The sequence below is a fragment of the Mastigoproctus giganteus genome, chromosome 10, assembly GCF_048544385.1.
Source record: "Mastigoproctus giganteus isolate SK-2022 chromosome 10, ASM4854438v1, whole genome shotgun sequence".
NCBI classification, from domain to species: Eukaryota; Metazoa; Arthropoda; class Arachnida; order Uropygi; family Thelyphonidae; genus Mastigoproctus; species Mastigoproctus giganteus.
The window spans coordinates 80567878-80587055 of record NC_143584.1 but is presented as its reverse complement, the minus strand read 5'-3'; the positions used below and the strand labels follow the sequence as shown (position 1 = coordinate 80587055).

Genomic DNA, 19178 nt, shown 5'->3' with positions numbered 1-19178 from the left:
CGCCGAGTTTCTGATAGAACATAATTTCGTTTATACTGTCTGTCAATCTAGTACGTAGGAACCCATAAAAGTTCTTCCAGAAAGGAGGAATTCTCATTGGGTTTTTCAGACTTAATTTTCTTTTGTTTTCCGATTATTACTCGGAAAATTTAATTTAAACGAAACATTTAGTGTTTTTTTTTTTTATCGCCAATTAAAAAAAAAAAAAAAAAAAAGAATATTTGGACTCACCTTCCGTCACCTGCTTTATATATGGCCACAACCTCTCCAGTTTCCAAGTTTATTGTATGGAGGTACATTCTGTTCCTGGATAACGCTACCGCATGGTTTTCATCACATGTTCCGAAAAACGGCATTTGCTGGTTCATCACTCCTTGTAATTTTTTTAAAAATCGTCCTTCATTTAGGTCGTACACCTTAAGCTCCCTTCCACACAAAATTACCGCGCGATAGGAGTCCGCCATCTGCACATCTTTCGGTTGATGGAGACCTGTTATCGTCCTCACTGGGATCTGTTCATAAATGTCCCACACCGTGAGTTCCCCTTTGCTTTCTGCCAACGACAGCAAATAAGTGGGATCATTTTTCACGAATCTCAGACATGTAACGGGCGATGTGATTTCCATGGAATAGCTGGTCAAATGTTCGAAGCCGGCATTCCGGAAACATGGAGTCAGCGGAAGAAATCCAAAAGCTGGTGGGGATTTGGAGCAGGTATCGAATAAAGCCTTGACAGAAGGATAACGAATACAGTTTTCTTCCTCAAGAAAGAAATCAGACAACCTGGAGAATATGTGGGTGAAAAACTGACGGCCGTCGTATCTTAATGCGTAGCTGGACAACTGGATGACCTCTCTTAAAATATCCAATTCCGTGTCGTCTGGACTTTGTCGGCGGTACATAGTAATGTCCTCCAGTACGCTGTACGGATCAGAACCCCAAACTTTGTGAAGGAGCCATTCAGCATTTAAGAGGAATTTCTTTCTCACTGGAAGGTTCATCTGGATGTAAAAGGAAGGAAGTTCATCCAACTTACGGCGATTGGGATAATTACCAAACACCAGCTGCTGGTCGAGAACGCAACGAAGTACCTGGTTATCGTTTTTTGTTAAGACATGAGTTTCTGGAATTACCTCCTTCATTTCACTACCCTGGAAGTAATTTATTAGACTAGTGTAGCATGATTCTGTGATCTTCTCTCCTATATGTTCCCTAGACAGCGTCCTATAGACTTCACTTCTCCAAGTGAGTAACTTTCTACCCCCTATTACTCTGGGCTGCAGAAAGGCATCGAGTTCTGTTTTGATAAGAATCCAGATAACTGAAGGAAATCGCTTTATTTTGCGAGATCCATGAGAATACACCCGGTCTAGGACACTATCTTCGCAGGACAATAAGTCAAGCATTTCGCTGTCTGATAGTCCTTGTTTTGATGCCATAAGCAAACCTAGAACAAACTTCAGAACTCCGCTGCCAACATATCCATCAAGGATGTTCAACATATTCATCACTAATCCATCCACGTCTCGCATTACCTTGAGTTCAGCGGGAGTTTTAATGCTGTGCCAATGGAGAGCCAAATGACCCAGCATTCTAGCATATCTAGGAAAAGGCGATTCTAAGACGCAGAATTTCACAAGTCCTAACTGGGCCTCTGTAATTTTCCGATGGTGTGGATCCATAATGTTCTCTACAACAGTGACGGCTTCATCTTGGTCGAAGTCAACAACTCCCATGATGCATTCTTCGTAATGGCCATATTCATCCTGAAAAAATCATAAATAATTAAAAAAAGAACAATTAAGTGTATCGCAAAGCAGCTTGAATAGCCAATTAGTTTAGTCTTTAAAAGCTTTATACCAGAGGCCGGAAAATGATCGATTACAAAGCATATTTTGGTCTCTGGCAGTGCACAGAAATAAAAATACACTTTTCCGAAGAATATCAATTCGAAACATCTTATTAATTACTTTCTTGATTTAGGTTTTAATAAGATAAAATTAGCTGACGTAAGACTTCTGGCAAAATTATTAAGAACACACGATGTCTCTGAATTCCTCCATAAAGTGAACTTCGTGTGTGTGTGTGTGTGTCATCAAGAAACGTTCGAAATACAACTACATTTCATGTATCATCTTCCACTTCTGATATCATAAAGCAGATAGTCCTGTCCTTTTAACAAGCTCTTCATAAATGCCAAAGAATTCAATATAGACTTGTCCAAAGATCCTCACACAGTGAAAGTCTATCAGGAAATGTGCCGACAGCTGCGTCTATTTTAATTCTTTTATTTATTCTTTAGAATTTTATTTAATTCTCTTTCTATTCCCGGTAAGCTGTTTTTCATTTTTAAATGTACTTTTAGAAATATGAAACTGTATTGAATTTTCTTGAACATACCTTGTAATTTGTTTCACTATTGTTTTTAAATAAATAGTTGTCTGCGGTTTGACAATGTAAGCAGGGCCGGCAGAACCTGGTAAAAGTGTAAAGTATTTGATGTCTAACGGCAGCAGGGGTTCCCCCATCTCCGCGTTGTATGCATTGTAGGTGTAACGCACAATTCTGTGGAAGCCAGAGATTTACAAAACGTATATGGGCAGTGTCCTGTTGTGTAATGTCATGGGATGTTATATCTCTGACCATTTAGCCGTTGGGCCCCTAGTGGGGCCACCCGTTGCCCACAATTTCCCCCTGGAGGCTAGTAAGGGTACCCAGTAGATTTATATCAGCACTCTGGGATGGGAAGAAAAGTGAGCCAGCAAGGGTGCTAGGCTCAGATCGCCAATAGGCGGGAGGCCGAAGCCTCAGCAGTAGTTCCGGTGCTGGGACTAGGTTCTTCAACTGTCATCTTGATTAAGATTTGGTCTGTCTCCAGGCGGCTTCTTTTTGTTTCTTATGGTAGTTATGGTTGTTTGAGTTGTTGTGTCATCAGGCTGCGCCTTCTCTTGTAGAGGTTTCTGCAAATTTGGAGAAGGTCATGTATTCTTGCTGGCTGTCAAGAAGATGGTTTTCTCGGTCACTAAGCAGAAATGTGATGCTGATAATAAGCTGGCAGCGGAGGTTGTCATAGAGCCAGCATTCATGCATAAGGTGGTGCCAGCTCTCTAAGTCTCCACAGCAGCGGTAGGGTCATCTATGATGCCGAGTGCAGTGAGTTTGGCTCGGAAAGCTCCATGCCCGGTGAGCAATAAGATTGTATGTAGTCCCGGTGAGAACCATGGCGGCCTTTTCGGGTATAGCTTGTCCTCGTTTGGGAGGATTTTTTTTTTTTTTTTTTTAATTTCATTTTTGGGGGAGTTGTCCCATCTGGATTGCCAGATTTGTGTGAGCTGGGCGGTAAGTCTTTTCTTTTCATTCAGACGACCAGTGGCAGGGTCCGCATTGAATCCCATGAAGGAACAAGTTTGGACAGTTCATAAAGGATTCCACAGCCAACGTCTAGGGGCGCCGAAATGTAAAATTTTTATTATAATAATATATAATAAAAGTATCTCAGAGACGTCAAATACATTTCTATCTATGGGAGGTAAAAACCCTAGGGCCGAGCCTGAATGCAAGAAGTATTTGAGTAAAGGTTTTTATGCGAACACTCTTCTGGGAAGATATTAAGAGGGTTATGTATATCTGCGCATTTTGCTGGTTAATTAATACAAAATATATGTTCGGACAACTACAACTACTTAATTCATTATCAAGAGTTCGTTCAAGAAAACATTCTTATCCTTGCACAGTTCATTAGCACAAACCGTAAATGGACCACAGAGGTACATTGAATCATCACTTTCATCAGAGGCACCAAACTTTACCCCCCCCCCCTCCTCGCACAACGGGTATACCCGCCGGTCACAGTGGTAACTTTGATCACTTGCAGAACCTTGAATGTTTTTAGAGAATACTCCATTCGATGCAATTGAACTCTGCAATACCATGAAACTGATATAAAGAAATTACCAGTAATAAGAAATATGGGTGCCACCTTTGTGGAGACTCGCAAAAGTGAATTTTAATGTTGGCTGAAGCACCTATACAGTCCGTATGAATTCGGCGACTTCAGCAGGAGCCTTTAAACAACTGAAGTTGTAATGCAGTACCGAGAGCACCACTTATGATCGATAGAGACTGAAAGGACACGGTCATTTCTTAAGGGATAGAAAAGGCCCGGGTTCGAATCCCTCATGATGCGAGGAACTTTTATGAGCTTTTTTACTCCGTGACTCAATTGTTCGGTCTCAGGAGTAGATGGAAAAGATTTTTACCCGGGAAACTGGGGTTCTTCGTTCAGGAAAACAGGCTTATCGATCAGCGAACACAAGCAATTCACGAAAACATAATGCGCTTGGGTAGATGAATTAATATTCCGGGTGACCCTAGTATGACATAAAAAAAAATTATTATCTTTTCTTCTGAGAACCCGCCCACCGTTTGCTAATTTGTACTCTTCGCCCCCATTTTATTTTTGGCGAGTCAATCCCAGGAACGAGTACCTGAATTTTTGAAATTTTATTTTATTCTATTTATTTATTGGACTAGTGCAGCAAAAGCCTGTGGCTCCTTTGCACAATGTGGCTAATACTAACCCTCTAGAGAAAAGAAGACTCACCTTTAATTCGTGCAGTTCTTTTGTACCCTCACGAGAGGTTAAAATGAGTTTCACATTCGGTGGTAATTCTGCAGGAATCCATGCAATAGTTCTTGTGCTGTAAGGTGCGACTTGGTCTATGCCATCAATCATCATGATTAAAGGACGTTGAGGACATGCTTTCCTTAAGAGAAGAATCAACGATGTGGTATGTTCTTGGATGCTCTGCAAAGTAATCGAAGAGATCGTAGTTAATATGTGTCACTTGAGAATGTGTAACTGAAAATCGGTTGGTTGCTGACAACCAATGCATCAAATAATGTTAATTTCGGAACACGTTCAACATCACTGCTTAGTTACGTTTATCCTTAAACTTGAAGTTGATCTCTCTCTCTCTCTCTCTCTCTCTCATTGTGGGAAACCGAAAGATCGGTTATAAAAATTGTAATTCAGAGGATAAATCTCCTTGAGATTTATCCTCTGAATGATTTTATTTTATTCTTATTTTGAATACATTCAATTTAGCTTACAGTATTCAGCGCTAAACCTTCTATAAAAACTTTGAATGATTTTATCTCGGCGGGGATGTTCAAAGGATATTGACTTTTATTACATAGATGTATCTCCTCCTCAATAAAACATTTCTGGCGATGTTTATTGGCTTCGGTTCACTTTTTTTTATTTCATTTATTCTTTTGGAATGATTTTAATGACGATTCAGAATTGACATGGGTAAGTGACCGAACAGAGCAGAATTGTGGTCAGAGAAGATAACTATCATGAGAGAATTACGAATTAAGAAGAGATCAATTTTAAAAAAACAAAATTATTTTTTTTATACTCTGGGATGGCAGCATAAGATCGGGAGGTATTTATAAGATAGAGAATGCAAATAAATTACAGTATTTGAGATCACATGGGCTCAAACCACTGGAGTTCAAACGCCTGGAGTACTGCACTTTCGAACTGATCACTCAGTACGTCACGCTCTTATATACGGTACCCAAAGGTTTCTTTCTTATCATGATTTGTAAAATTTGGTGCCCCTTAAAGAATGGCTCGCCGGACAAGGGCCCTGCTAGTCCGTACCTTAATCTGGCACTGGCAGCCAGTTAACAGATCTAGTCGTAGCCAGTCAATTTAGTCATATTATATAGTCTCATAGCAAGAATTATTGAAGGCCTAAACATGAGCACAGAAGGGTAAGAAATCAAGTTGACTCCAAAGTAAAAAATCCATTAGGCTCTATCTTAACTGCTATAAACAGAAATGAAGATTTGATCGAAAAACCAGTTAATTCGGAGTTATATTGGTAAGTAAATGCAATAAATAAATGAAATGCATTGAGAACATCACAATCGAGCTAAAAAAAAAACAGTTTATCGGTTGCTGAAGCATCCCAGTCTTTTATCCTTTTCTTCAGAGACTTCCATTCACAGAAAACTTCCTGCAAATTTTCTGCCTATAATATACAGCATACATACATAACGACACTGCAGTCGGTTATCGTTGTAAAGTGTTATAAGTTGGTCTTACTAGTGATTTCACTGTCCGCGGATTAAACCAAAGAGAATTCTCTGTGTGAATATATATATATACAGGTTGATGATCATTTAATTCGCGGAATGGATTTAATTTCAATCTTCCTTGCCTGAGGCCTGCCAGGGCGTTGTCTTTTCAAAAAATCTGTTGCGACGTGAATACACGTCGCAACAGATTTTTTCACCTTCGATGAACCCACTCATTGATGTACATACAGTCTCCTACCATCTACCGGCAGTTTGCTGAAATCTAAGTGATTGCACGGTGGCGCTGCTGCCATTCCGCGAATTAAATTATCAGCTTGTGTATTTAATGAGAAACAGAATAACTCTTTATTCATTCAACATAGCTGTACACTAAATACCTACCCTAGACGCCACGCTGGGATGTTCTCCATAGACAACACATAATTGTTCACCAACGCTCCTTAGTAGCTGTTCCAGGGTATTCGACTCTTGAGTCGTGCCAACAGCTCGATATATAACCGCTGATCTTGGAAACCATTCGGCACATTTAGCACTGGCGGCACTAATTAAAGCAGTTTTCCCACATCCTGGAAGACCATGAAGGACTAAAGGTAAGGAAGATGGTCCCTCAATGTACTGCTTAATTTTTTCCAGCATATCCTGTCGGCCTACGAAACGGAGAGCATGCATTCGACATTCGTGCGACTGCTCGGTTAATTCATCATAAAGGCTTTCTTCAATACCTGAGAAGAGAATTCCACAAAAACGCACTAAGTGTGATTAATCCACTTACAATTAGCAATTTTGTTTAATGAAGTGAGGTATTTATTGTACCTCAAAGCAAGATAACCTTTCTTCGTAAATTTGTTAAAATACATTATTCAGTTTTATTGATTAATCTTCAATATTAAATATGAATCAATACGAACTCAATCTAAATACTGTATAATGATTTTTGTATAACATAATCGTGGTAAAGTGACGCATACTAACAAGATAATGAAGGTCTCTTGATCGCTGAGTTAAATGGACAAGTAGTCTTTAATTTAAACAAATGTTATAACTCGGTTCAGAAAAGAGAGAGTGATTCTGTACGTGGGGGTCCATTGATACGCATTGCAAATGTTAGGCCATTGCTGATCCTTTGGGCCTTTAGTTTTAGTAATACCTATAAGTGGAAACTGATTAGTGGCAATGACTTTATGCCATTATTCGTATTAGTGAGTAGTCTGTCGCTGGATAGGCGGCAGAGGCCACTGACTGCCTTCCGCCGATCAATAACTCAAACTTAAGGACAGGAGTACGTGAACTTTGGAGGTCACAACGTTGATCTATATTTTATTTGTTTCTGGAAAATGTTCTCCTAAAGTGTGATCACAAGCTGAGGTCGCTTTTGTTTTTAATGGTTATTTCCCCTTTCATTAACCTCGTTTTCCCAAAGGTATCTTATCTTTAAGAGATGAGAAATCCAAACAAAGAATAATTCACCATAAACCAAATATCCATTTCTGCTTGTCTTTTTGCTTTGCAATAAAATTGACCTGAAATAGAATCTTCTGCTCGAGGCGAGAGGGTGATCTAATATATATTTGGATGAGCAATCATACAAGACGTATTACTTGTATGTATATGTATGGCTAAGCATACGATTCTTGGATCTATTTTATAAACTGGACAGACGCCGTGAAACCTGTGACTGTAAAGAATCAGTTACAGTAAGAACATAATTAATTCGCAATTAGCATAATCTTTTTCATATGGTTGTAAGCCAGATTCTTTGTGACAAACAAAAGGAAAAATTAGCGCTCTCCCACACGAAATAAATAACATTTAAACTTATCGCTTGGTTGCTTAGAAGTCCATTGTACCGGTGGGTGAGGAAGATTCAAATTTCATTTGAGCATTATTTTTTAAAACGTACAGTTCCAGCTGCTTTTCTCCTTCCACCATCCTGGGAAATGTGTCTCGGCTGTTGTCGACACGACTTTTGAACCGTATTACATACTCAGTCCACATCCATTCATCCATATGACAACCGGGTGACGATTTAGATAAACACTTTTTTTGGGCAGAAGATCTGTTCGCTGGTTTTAGATTTGTTTTATGAGATCACAGCGTAATCAGCATTAGTTGTTCGTTTGTTTTTGCTGTAAAGAAACTCGAGCTTTGAATATCGGTGTTAGTCTCTGGTAGTGGCTTTATCTTCTGGTTTGCCTGTTTTTTCGGAGAAAAAATCGGAGTTTGCGCGATAAAAAAATGTGCAAATACTAGCCTGAGGATTTGCATTCAGTAAAGTAACCGTAAAAGCTCCTAAAGGCTTTTCATATCAACCGAGAGAAATACCGTTCCGTGCTTAGGTCTAAATGGATGTCCGATGATCTGATGAGACTTGTGGCTGAGAAGAAACATATATGGGGCGCATATAAATTATCAGGCGATACAGATGCCTACGGTAGTTATAATCTTATCTGTAGATGTAATCCTAGACAATACAGTCAGTGCATTGGAAAATGAGAAAGACCTGGGGATAATTGTGTAGTCAGATATGAAGTTCTCTAAGCAAATGCAGACATACTGCCAGGAAAACTCATGGGATTTTGGCTATGGTATACAAGAACTTTGTTAGCAGGGATAAGGAAATGATTATTCGATTAAGACCATGATTAGGCTCCATCCTGGGTACTACATACAGTTCTGAAGGCCTCATTTTATGAAGAATGTAGATCTGCTGAAATGGATGCAGCAAGGCAACGAGATTGGTGAAGGAACGAAAGGGTGGTCTTAGCAAGACAGACTTCAGTTCGACAAATTGTAGCGTGTGGAGAATAGGCACCTGCGATGTGGTCTGATTGAAACGTTTAATGCTTTTAATGAAGAACATGCCATTGACACTGAACAAGCTCAATGCCGATGACATTCTTTGTCTTGATCAAACTACGCATCAGTGGGCATAAATTCAAATTGAGTCAGGATGGTTGCAGGACAGATGTGGGGAGGTTTACCTTCAGTCAGAGGATGACCGATTGTAGGAAACTTCCATCTGTTTCTTTTTTTTTTTCGTGGCTGAATAAAAAAAATAATAAAATTCTTTAATAAATTAACTGGTATACATTTTTGATTCCCTGCGCAGATAACCAGAGGAATCTTACAAAACATTCAGTATACAAATGACCAATCACAAAAATACAAAGTTCAGCTACAATGTAACCATTAAAGAAAAATATCTCAACAGGAAATTAATCTTAATAAAAACAGGACTACAAATTAAGCATAATATAAAATAACATCGGCATACTATACCGGCACTTGCACACCAGTCCTTTACATATAGTAAGATAGCCCAAGATGTCATTTCGATATGACTTGTCAATCGACCATAGGTCCAAGTCGATGTTGAGCGAGTTGAGAGTGTCCAAAGTCACATTTGGGAAGTCTATTGAAACTCTGAAGCCTCTGGAGCCTTGAGCATAAAGAGGGGGTTCTGTGGAGGTGTCTTCCTGGCAAACGCCAACCAACTGTTCCAGATGTTCATATGATCATGCTTAGATGAACACAGATGAAGGAACGTCTTTATTTTCCGCACATGGGCTCTATGGACTGCGGGCGTGTATTGCAGGTTGAAGCATTGTACAGATTTGGATGTCGTGTAGATCTGGTGAGACCACCCGTTGGCCCACTTCAGCACCCAGAATTCTAGACCCCGTAGTTTCTTGAGGCTGGTGGGAGGTGCGACCGACCAAACTTCCACGCATAGGAAAATCACGCTACTGAAGTACGTTTCAAGGTATTTCCTGATTATTTGTTGCTGGTAGTTGAAGAAAGGTTGAGCGCTTCATTCCAAGGATATAATACCTCAGACACTCTGTGATCTCTCTTAAAACGCAGCACGTGGTCACACCGTTCCCGGACATCCAAAGCTATGGGGGTGCGGTGCAGGTATGACTTGTTGACCACACACGTTTGCCTCTGGATAGCCGGCCGTTCATGAAAGTGTCAATAGCTGATTGATATTCTGGATATTCATCCTTGCTTTGCAGAATTTGGCATATGACTCTTCTGAAGGCGACTTCTTGTAGGAGGCATGGGCTGCCTGTTTTTTCTTGAAGGCCTTAGTTAGGTCATTCCACCATGGCGTTGAGTGAGGACTAAGTATGCAAGTTTTGGATATTGCAGACCTGGCAATGAATTCCATCCATCTCGAATGCTGTATAAGCTTGCTTTCTTGCATCATATGCCACTACTAATAATACTACCCTGACGACCCATAGATTTAGTAACTTTGGTGCTCAGTGATGGTTACGATGTCATTAAAAAGTCATCCCCCCCCCTACTGTTTGAAATTGTTCATTCCGAACTGGTAAAATGTGAACTACTGTTGCCTTTTGTTTTTGAAATTACGAAACATTGTGATTCATGAATTACGTGCTCAGGAATTATTTGAAATGAGTTGTGTTCATACATTTGTAAAACATTATAACCAAATGATTATAATGTTTGACTTACTTCATGAATAAACTGCTCCTTACGTTGTAATTTTAAGTTTTTTCTTTATTAGGAAGGTATCGACTGTTTACGGACATAATTGAGAGGGCGTAATCCATTCGTTCAATTGCGGCAAATCATTCGATTATACTCATAATTTGAATGATTAGTAGTTATTAAAGATAGTCTCCTTGCTTAGGATTTTGCAATGCAGACCTAATAGCTGACAGGACTTAATGGGATTCAGTCAGTGGTCTACTGGTTGGGAAAACGAGGTGATTATCCCATTATACTGGATGAGGCAATAGTTAAAGCGCATCTTGAGTACTGGGCCAAGTTTGGAAGCGTAATTTTAAGAAGTATGTGGCTCTGTTGGACCAAGTCCAAAAAAAAGCAACAAGATTGGTCAAGAGCAAACAAAAGGGTGCTCTTACCAAGAAAGACTTCAATTCTGCAAATTGCAGGGCCTGCAAACTAGTCACCTGAGAGGAGATCTGATTGTTGATCTGTTTAGGTCTCCAAATGAATTGAGTATACACTTCTCGTCATATGAAAAGGTCAGGACGGCGGTACGTGAATGACTCCAAGACCAGCCAGAAAAATTCGTTTTTAGAAACGCTTTCGTTAGTTCAGCTCTGAAGGAAATGTGTAAAACTTATTGTGGAATTCAATCGAAATTCAGTAAACTTCCATTGAACGAAATATATAGAGTAGGACCTGTCCATGAAATCTGATTGACCGCTAAGCTCAAACGGAGTACACACATTTACTGAAGTTGCCAGAACACCATGAAAAAGTGCTACACTTTGTAATGAAAACCATTAAAATTGGTGAGTAAAATTGAGGAAGCTGATGGCATCCTTGCCATTTCTCGGATACATTAGGATATTAATTGGAAAAAGGTTGATTGCAAGATAGATGTGCAGAAATTGTCTTTCTTTCAGCTAAAGAGTAAACTGATTGTTGGAACAGACTTTGAGCAGGTATTGTGGAAGTGGGTATTTTGAATAAATTTGAAGAAAGATTAGACAAGTTAATAGAAGTGATGGGCAAATGAAGTGGTAGTATTTTTTTCCCGTTTTTTTCTGATGCTGTATCATAAATTTACCACGACTGATACTAATTCAAATGAAAATCGCACAAGTCATATAAAGACTACTTTAATCGCAAAATAAGCAAAATATTACAGTGAGTCTTCGATAGGACATAAATTAAAGACGGATTCGAAATAATGGACGGCGTCCTCTAAAACCAGGCTTATATTCCGTACGAAACTGAGTGATGTATCTACCTCAGTCTGATAGTATTTATCAGTTAATATATTTTCAATAAAGCAGATTGCCAGCTAAGCAAGATTTTTCTCACCGTCACCTTCCATCAGTCTGCCGAACGTGAAGGACATCGGTAAGGAATCATCTGAACCTCCAGCAAAAGCGCTTGAGATTTCTTCAGATTCTGAATAAGCTTTAGTCAGAGATTTCACGCTTTTTCACTCCATACAATAAGTGCAATATTACAAATATTTAATGGTTTTCATTTCAAAATGCAGCACATTTTTATATTTTGGTAATGTCAGTGAATATATGTATTTCTTTTGAGTTTTAACAGACATTTGGATTTAAGGACAGGCCCTATCTGTATAATTCGTTAATTGGGTGTTTTACTGAATTTCACTTGAAGGTACTCCACAGTACGTTTTTCACATTTCCTTTTTCCATTTTTCACGTCAATTTCGAAAAAATAAATTCTTTTAGCTGGTCTTAGAGTCATTCACGTACCGTTGTTCTTGATCTTTCCATCTGACGAGGAGTGACATCTTTTGAATGTCTCTTTCTTTCACCAGAGAAGGCGAAAATTACTAGTGTAAACCCTGGTGATCATGGAAACACTTGAAACCGAATCTCCTGTGTCATCTCCAGTACAGAAAGAGAGACGTGATTATGATGGGAGTTTCCGTCCATCATACTTGTTGTTGGCCCATACACACTTAACCATAAATCGACACTTTATCAGTGTCAATTCTAATTTTTCTCCATTCTGCAATCAAGGAACAAAATATTTTCTTTTGAAGGGTTACGTCCGAGAAAGGAGCAGTGCATGCACTCGGTTATAATACAGTATACGTTAAAGAAAACGTGTTATAAGATTTTCATAACTTTTTATTTGCGATGATTTATGGAACCTTTCCATTTTCACTTTCTGATGCAACTTGACCATAAATTAATACACCTAACAAAGTGAACAAATGTACCTCACCTACATAACCACGAGTGGCATCTTCCTCTAAGTCGTTGTCTATTATTGCATCTATTCTTCTTTTCACTTCTGTGTAAACTGTATCACAGATGTCAGTGATGTAGACTTGATGGTCAAAACTCTCCTTGGGGACGATCCCTTTCTCATGCCACTTCACGTCAAATAGGAACTTTCTAGACTCAGGAAGACGTCTGTCTAGTTGAGACTTGAGATGAGTAAGATACCGAGCTTGGACCACGGAAAAGTCAGCTTCGTTCGCCACCCTTGTAGTAATTCGGAACTTCGAAGGTTGTTCGGTAAATTTTCGGTGTATCCATATACAGTTTTGTAGGATGGTAGGAGAATCGTAGTCCAGGATGCTGTCAATCTCTGCCTGGAGGACTGAATAAGAAATTCATTAAATGAATAACGCGATAATTTTAATAAATTATTAAACAGTACATTCAACCGAGAAATTAGAAAGGATATAGAAATTTGAGAACTTTTTTTCTGGTGATTATGACATGATAGGTAAATATGAATTTTACTTTTTAAAAATCACATTGATAGTAGTTCATAATCGGACATCGTTTTATTTGAACACATGTAGCATAGGTAGTGTTAAGGTATGTTAATGTAAGTAGCCGAATTATGAAACAAAATAAAGAAAAAAATTTGTGTTTCGCTTATTCTTTGAGGATTTCACAGTATGCTAGTGATCAAAACCTAAGTGGCACATTAAGCAATCGAGATATTAATACCAACTATAATCCTGGTATTTTATAGCAGGTAGAACCATAGACGCGCCTTCATGGCTTTCTTTAAGTCCAGCTGAATGAAACACATGAACTGATGGAAATTCTTTGTCATTATGAAGCAAAACTGCTTTTAAACTTAATTTTGAGGCATCTATGAGGCATTCATCTGACTTATGCACGACATCTAGTTCTTTCAGAAGTCCAATAATATCTTTGCAAAAATGCATACTGTCCTCCGTAGCAAAACATTTCGAAAACTTTTCCTAGCAAGGGTTGCGGGCCTCATTCTACTACTCTCGAGGGGCTGTTTATGTTTGGAGGATAGATTTGCGATCCTGAGAACATATCACGATCAGTTAATACTTGGAAAACCTTGGCACAGCCTACAAATATCCTCACCAAAAACGCTAAGTGTGCTCTCTTCAAATTGTAAATTGTTGCATCGGAATTTGAACCTAAGAACCATAGGCAGAAATCTGATTGTTTATCACAAGAAAACCGAGGCCAGAATCGATTGCTAAAATTAATAGAATTAGCTTATATCTGTTAAAATAAATCAGTACGTCATACATTACTGGCTACATATTTAATAACTAGACGTGATGTGAAACTATACGGTATATGGATAGCCTTAGTGATATGTATGAAAAATAAATAATAATTATCGATTTCTGTTGATTCGATTTAATGAAATTTGTAAAGGAGATTGACACACCTTTCCAAAAGACCTAAATTTAAAATTTCATGAAAATGAAAAGGTACTAACTCGATTGAGAATCGAGTTATTACATGCGGACGAACGGACAGATAGACATGATGAAAACAATAGGTGCTTTACGAATTTACGCAAACGCACTTAAAAACAGTATGGGTACGTGTATTTCCTACTGCGCATCACCTTGAAACAAGGTGGCAGATAAAGCTAATTTGGTACAACGTTAGATGCAACAATCTGGGATGAGGACTGGTTAATTAGGATAATATAAGAATCAATACGATAAATAAAAGTGATTATGACGAATTCCTCTAATAATAAATATTTACGTACAACTTATTTTATTATAAAAGATGCCAAAAAATCGTGGTTAACCCTTTTATTACAGAACAATTTCAATTACCGAGACGTCGCGCACACTTACCTGTGTACAAATATTTTGTCCTTCTCATGTCATCGAGAACGTCTTTAAGAACCTGGACTATCTCTGCCATTTCATAGCGCCATTTGTCCAGAGCTTCGTGGCGCGCGTTTGTATTTTCGCTTGTGATACCAGGGATGTACTCCGTGATTGGCTGTAACACGTACGAAGAAGGAGTGTAGTTTTCGTCTATCAGGTACCATTTGTGGAAGAGTTCCCGTTGGTCAGTGAATTGCATCCTTTGGACAGCGTAGTCGAAGTCCATTTCGGAGATCACACGAGGCGGAAGGAGAGCGTCGAATTTCTCATTCAGGAATATCTGAAAATAAATATAAAAGATCAAGAAGGGGTCAATGCGTGCCAAAATTATGGATTTTATTTCATTTACATATTTTAAAACGGACCGTTATCTTTAACACGAAAGGTTAATACCCGAAATGTACTTGCTCTAATGGATACTCATAATAGAAGGGATCTGCCATCTAAACAGTGGCGTATCATCCTATGGCGCAGCTGTACCACGGTCTTGAGCTCGGTGTGGGCGGGGGGGGGGGGTCCCAAAGGAAAAGAGCAACTTGGCCTCGACGGTTAATAAACAAATGATAACTCGTGATAATACGTCAGCGATTTCATTCTTTCAGATATTTGTATCAACACAATGAATACCGAATTTACCAATTTTGTGGGCTTGAATCACGATCAACTCAAATGCGTGTGCTATTGCACTCTCGCGCTAACCGCCAACTACGTCAGCTAATTGTATTTGCTCACGTAGGGCGAAGGGAAAAAGAAAATACTTTGAAACTCGCTGCAATTTTCGTATCTCATCTCGTGATCATTCACAAACCTTGTTTAGCTAACAATAAAAATACACCTTACTGAGAGCTCATACGTCTATCTTAAAATACAGTATCATAAAAATATGAGTAAAATGCAATGAGTGGCCACTTTATTAGGTACACCTACCCTTTTCATGAAACTGAGCGTTCCTTCAGTAAGATCAATGCTTAGAAATTCTGTTCAATTTGAGTGCAAAAATGGGCAACGCTAAAGATTTAAGTAACTTTGAAGGTGGCATGGCAGTCTGCGCAAAATGCGCCGGTATTGGTCCAAAACAATATCCAACCAACGGCAACCTGTGGTCAGAAACAGCTCATTGATGGAAAGGCCAAAAAAAAAAAAAAAAAAAAAAAGCTAACGAGATTTGTGCAGGGTAATAGAAAGGCTACAATCAGCCAAATAAATAACCTAGTAGTACAAAAGTGGTTAGCAAAGAGGCATTTCAAAATGTAAAACTCGTCATACCTTGTTATGGATGGATACCAAACGAATCCAGGCTGTTCTGAGGGATAAAGAGAATTCTACTCGCTATTAGATATGTGTACTTAATAAAGTAGCCGCTCAGTGTATGTGAGTCACTCAAATTATAGTGTGCAAATCGAGACTACATTCTGAACAGTTCATACAAAATGCCCAGTGAAGTCAGACTTACCAATGAGATGAAACGACCTTGGCGCATGAGATTGTCCAAAGTTTTGAGGCAGATCTCTCTGAAAGCATGGGTGTCCAAAGAATCCCCCGGTACACCAAAATGGAGATCGATCACGTTAAGATCGTAATCCAGATTAGCGCAGTATCGTCTTAGTTCTGGAAACACCTTTTCAGTAAGGGCATCCCGTTCCACTTCTGTGTCTGCAGAAATTCGAAATAAAATTTAGCACATTTAAATAACTTCAACACATGGCAACAGAGTCTGAGTACATTTACTATTAAGTGCATGAGAAATAAATAGTAAGCTGTATTTTGATAGAAGTGAGTAGAATATTAAAGAAAAATTGTATTGGTTGGGGTCAATACGACAGGGTATCAAAAGTTCGTACCCTTACCTAGAAATAATAGCCCTAGAAAGGCCCTTCACAAGAACTTTAATCCTTTTCTATATACTCTCCATGTATAATAATACATCTCTCCCATCTATGTATCAGTTGTTTAATGACTTGATCATACAATCCGCACTTTTTGCCTGAAACCACGATTCGACTTCATTATTGCTTCCTGTGGAGGTGTGCTTCCACTGCTTTGACATGTTTTTAGTCTCCGGATCATACTGGTACACCGAGCATTCGTCACTTGTCACCAACCGATCAAAAAAGTTCTCATCGTCCGCATTACACAAACCGAACAGTTGGCGAGAACATTGCATTCGACATTGCTTCTGCAAAGGCTTTAGCAATCTTGGAACCCATCGTGCTGAGACTTTAGACATGTGCAGATGATCGTGTAAAATGCTGTGGGCAGTCCCATAACTAATTCCCACTGTATTTGCGATGAAACGAATTGTCACGCGTCTGTCACTCAGCACCAGCTGCCCAACCTTTGAAACTATCTCACTGTCTGTGGATGTTGATGGCCTTCTTTCTTTTGGATCGTTAAAGACACTTATACGACCGCACTAGAACTCCCGTTTCCACTTTTTTACAGTGCCTTAGGATGGAAAATTCTGCACATACACAGCTTTAATTTCTTCGTCAATTTCCTGAGCTTTCTTGCCCTGCAAATGCAGGAACTTGATCACTGCTCGATACTCCACTTTGTCAACCATAGAGTCCTTCCTCAGATCCCTGGCTCCACCTCTGGTGTACGATCACCTACGGGAATGATATTTCACACGTTGTTATTGAATACGTAGACAACTTATCTTAAAAACGGCATCTTACTACTGATGTTTTATCTATCTTGATACCCCCTCGTATTCATGAGAAATAAATATTTGTTCTCTCTTTTATTCTCTCCATTTTATTGCAACATAAATTTCGGCTGCTTTTATAAAATCAAAAGAAATGGAGAGATTATGCTTTTTTACCTTCATAGTCTGCGCAGATGTATACGGATATCTCCTTGAGATGAGATGATTGCATGATTACTTCGTCTATTCGGCCCATGATGAGATTTCGGATTTTTTCAGGAAATGACCGGAGATCAGGAAGATCTACTGCCTGGGATGTTAGCTGGAAAGATAAACATAACATAAACATTCCTAAGAGAAAATAAAATACATAAGCATACATACAACTAATTGTAATTAAACACCTAAAAAGTGCCATTCCTTTCATCACATTCACCCAATTCTGGTCTCTGCTGCTGATATGCATCGTACTTGGAGAATAACCTACGTGCGCAATTGTCCAGTTTCATTAATGAGGCCAACCAGCACCTCTTAGGGAACCATGTGTACGTCGCCATGTTGCATTTTTCCCTGACAGAAACGGGATCTTCCACGACGATATTGCGATGTGTCACCAGTGGTTCGAGGAACACAGTAAAGGTATCACCCATCTTGACTGGCCTCCAAATACGCCTGACTCAATCCAATTGAATTCGTGTGGGATGTTTAGGAACGGGAAGTGAGGCGTGTGGACACGCAACCGTAATCTATACCGACACTGTGGAGAGCCTTGCAGGCAACATGGCACCAGACCCTAACGGACGTCTTGAGGCACCTAGTGGAGTGGAATACCTGGGTTAATAGCGGCTGTTATCAAAACGATATTAGATAGGTGCTCATAATTCAGTGATCACTCGGTGTATATTAATGATCTTCAGTTCGTGAAATGAGTTAGCAAGGAAGGCCTATTGATGATTTATCGAACATTTGCTACAAGAGATGAGGACGTCATAAACCCATTATAAAAGGCTGTTGTTAGACCATATTGGAATACTGTGTTCAAGTCTGGCAACCGCACCTAAAGAAAGACACTGTGCTTCTTGAAAGGGTCCAAAGACGGATAGTTCGCCTGGTGAGATCGGCAAAACGGCGTCCATATGAGGAAAGACTTCGAATATGTGGGTTGCAGAGCTTGGAAACGAGGCACCGTAGAGGAGACTTGACTGAGGTGTTTAAAGCGAAATGATTGATTGTATTGTGAGAGGCATAAGCAAAATGAACGAGGGCGAAATTTTAACGGTTAGAAATGATTCTAGAACTAGTGGGCCATAATTTCAAGTTACGGGGGGGGGAGATGTTTACACTGGACTGCAGGAAGTTTTATTTTAGCCAGTTATAAACTGTTTCCAATAGTTTAGTTATAAAATACTGGAATAAGTTACCTACATGGGTGGTAGAGACTGATAGTTTATTCAAAGGTCAACTGGATAATCAGCTACGGGAGGAGAGAAACGAATAGGCTGTCTATTTCCTTTTCTCTTATTAATTATTTATTATTTTTTTTAAATTTTCTTCCTGTTATTATTTTCTTCTTATCTCTGGATACATTAAAAAAGTTTTCCTCCTAGTGATATTTGGCCTCAGGTGCCAAGCGATTGTGACTGAGCGATTTCTCTGTGCTTTCACTGCGATTTTCAAAAGGTGAATTCTAGTTCTCTCTTACGTTTTTCTCCTTAATACATCATTTTATTTAATAGCAGCTCTTTCATCAAAAGTACTGATTAATATCTTTATTGCAGACGGTGATTGGTT

The 19178-nt window shown here is 39.1% G+C and overlaps 1 protein-coding gene across 1 annotated transcript in view; it reads right to left on the bottom strand.

Moving 5' to 3' along the window:
• Nucleotides 1–227: 227 nt before the first annotated feature.
• The window catches only part of LOC150079115 (NACHT and WD repeat domain-containing protein 2-like), a 29234-nt gene continuing 10283 nt past the window's right edge, over nucleotides 228–19178 (bottom strand). Inside the window, exons 3-9 of the mRNA XM_090382956.1 lie at nucleotides 17565–17738; nucleotides 16194–16393; nucleotides 14705–15020; nucleotides 12829–13209; nucleotides 6493–6833; nucleotides 4604–4807; nucleotides 228–1766 (exon numbers count right to left, since the gene is read on the bottom strand). Coding sequence (XP_090239082.1) covers nucleotides 228–1766; nucleotides 4604–4807; nucleotides 6493–6833; nucleotides 12829–13209; nucleotides 14705–15020; nucleotides 16194–16393; nucleotides 17565–17738 — 3155 coding nt within the window. The remainder of the gene's footprint in view (nucleotides 1767–4603; nucleotides 4808–6492; nucleotides 6834–12828; nucleotides 13210–14704; nucleotides 15021–16193; nucleotides 16394–17564; nucleotides 17739–19178) is intronic.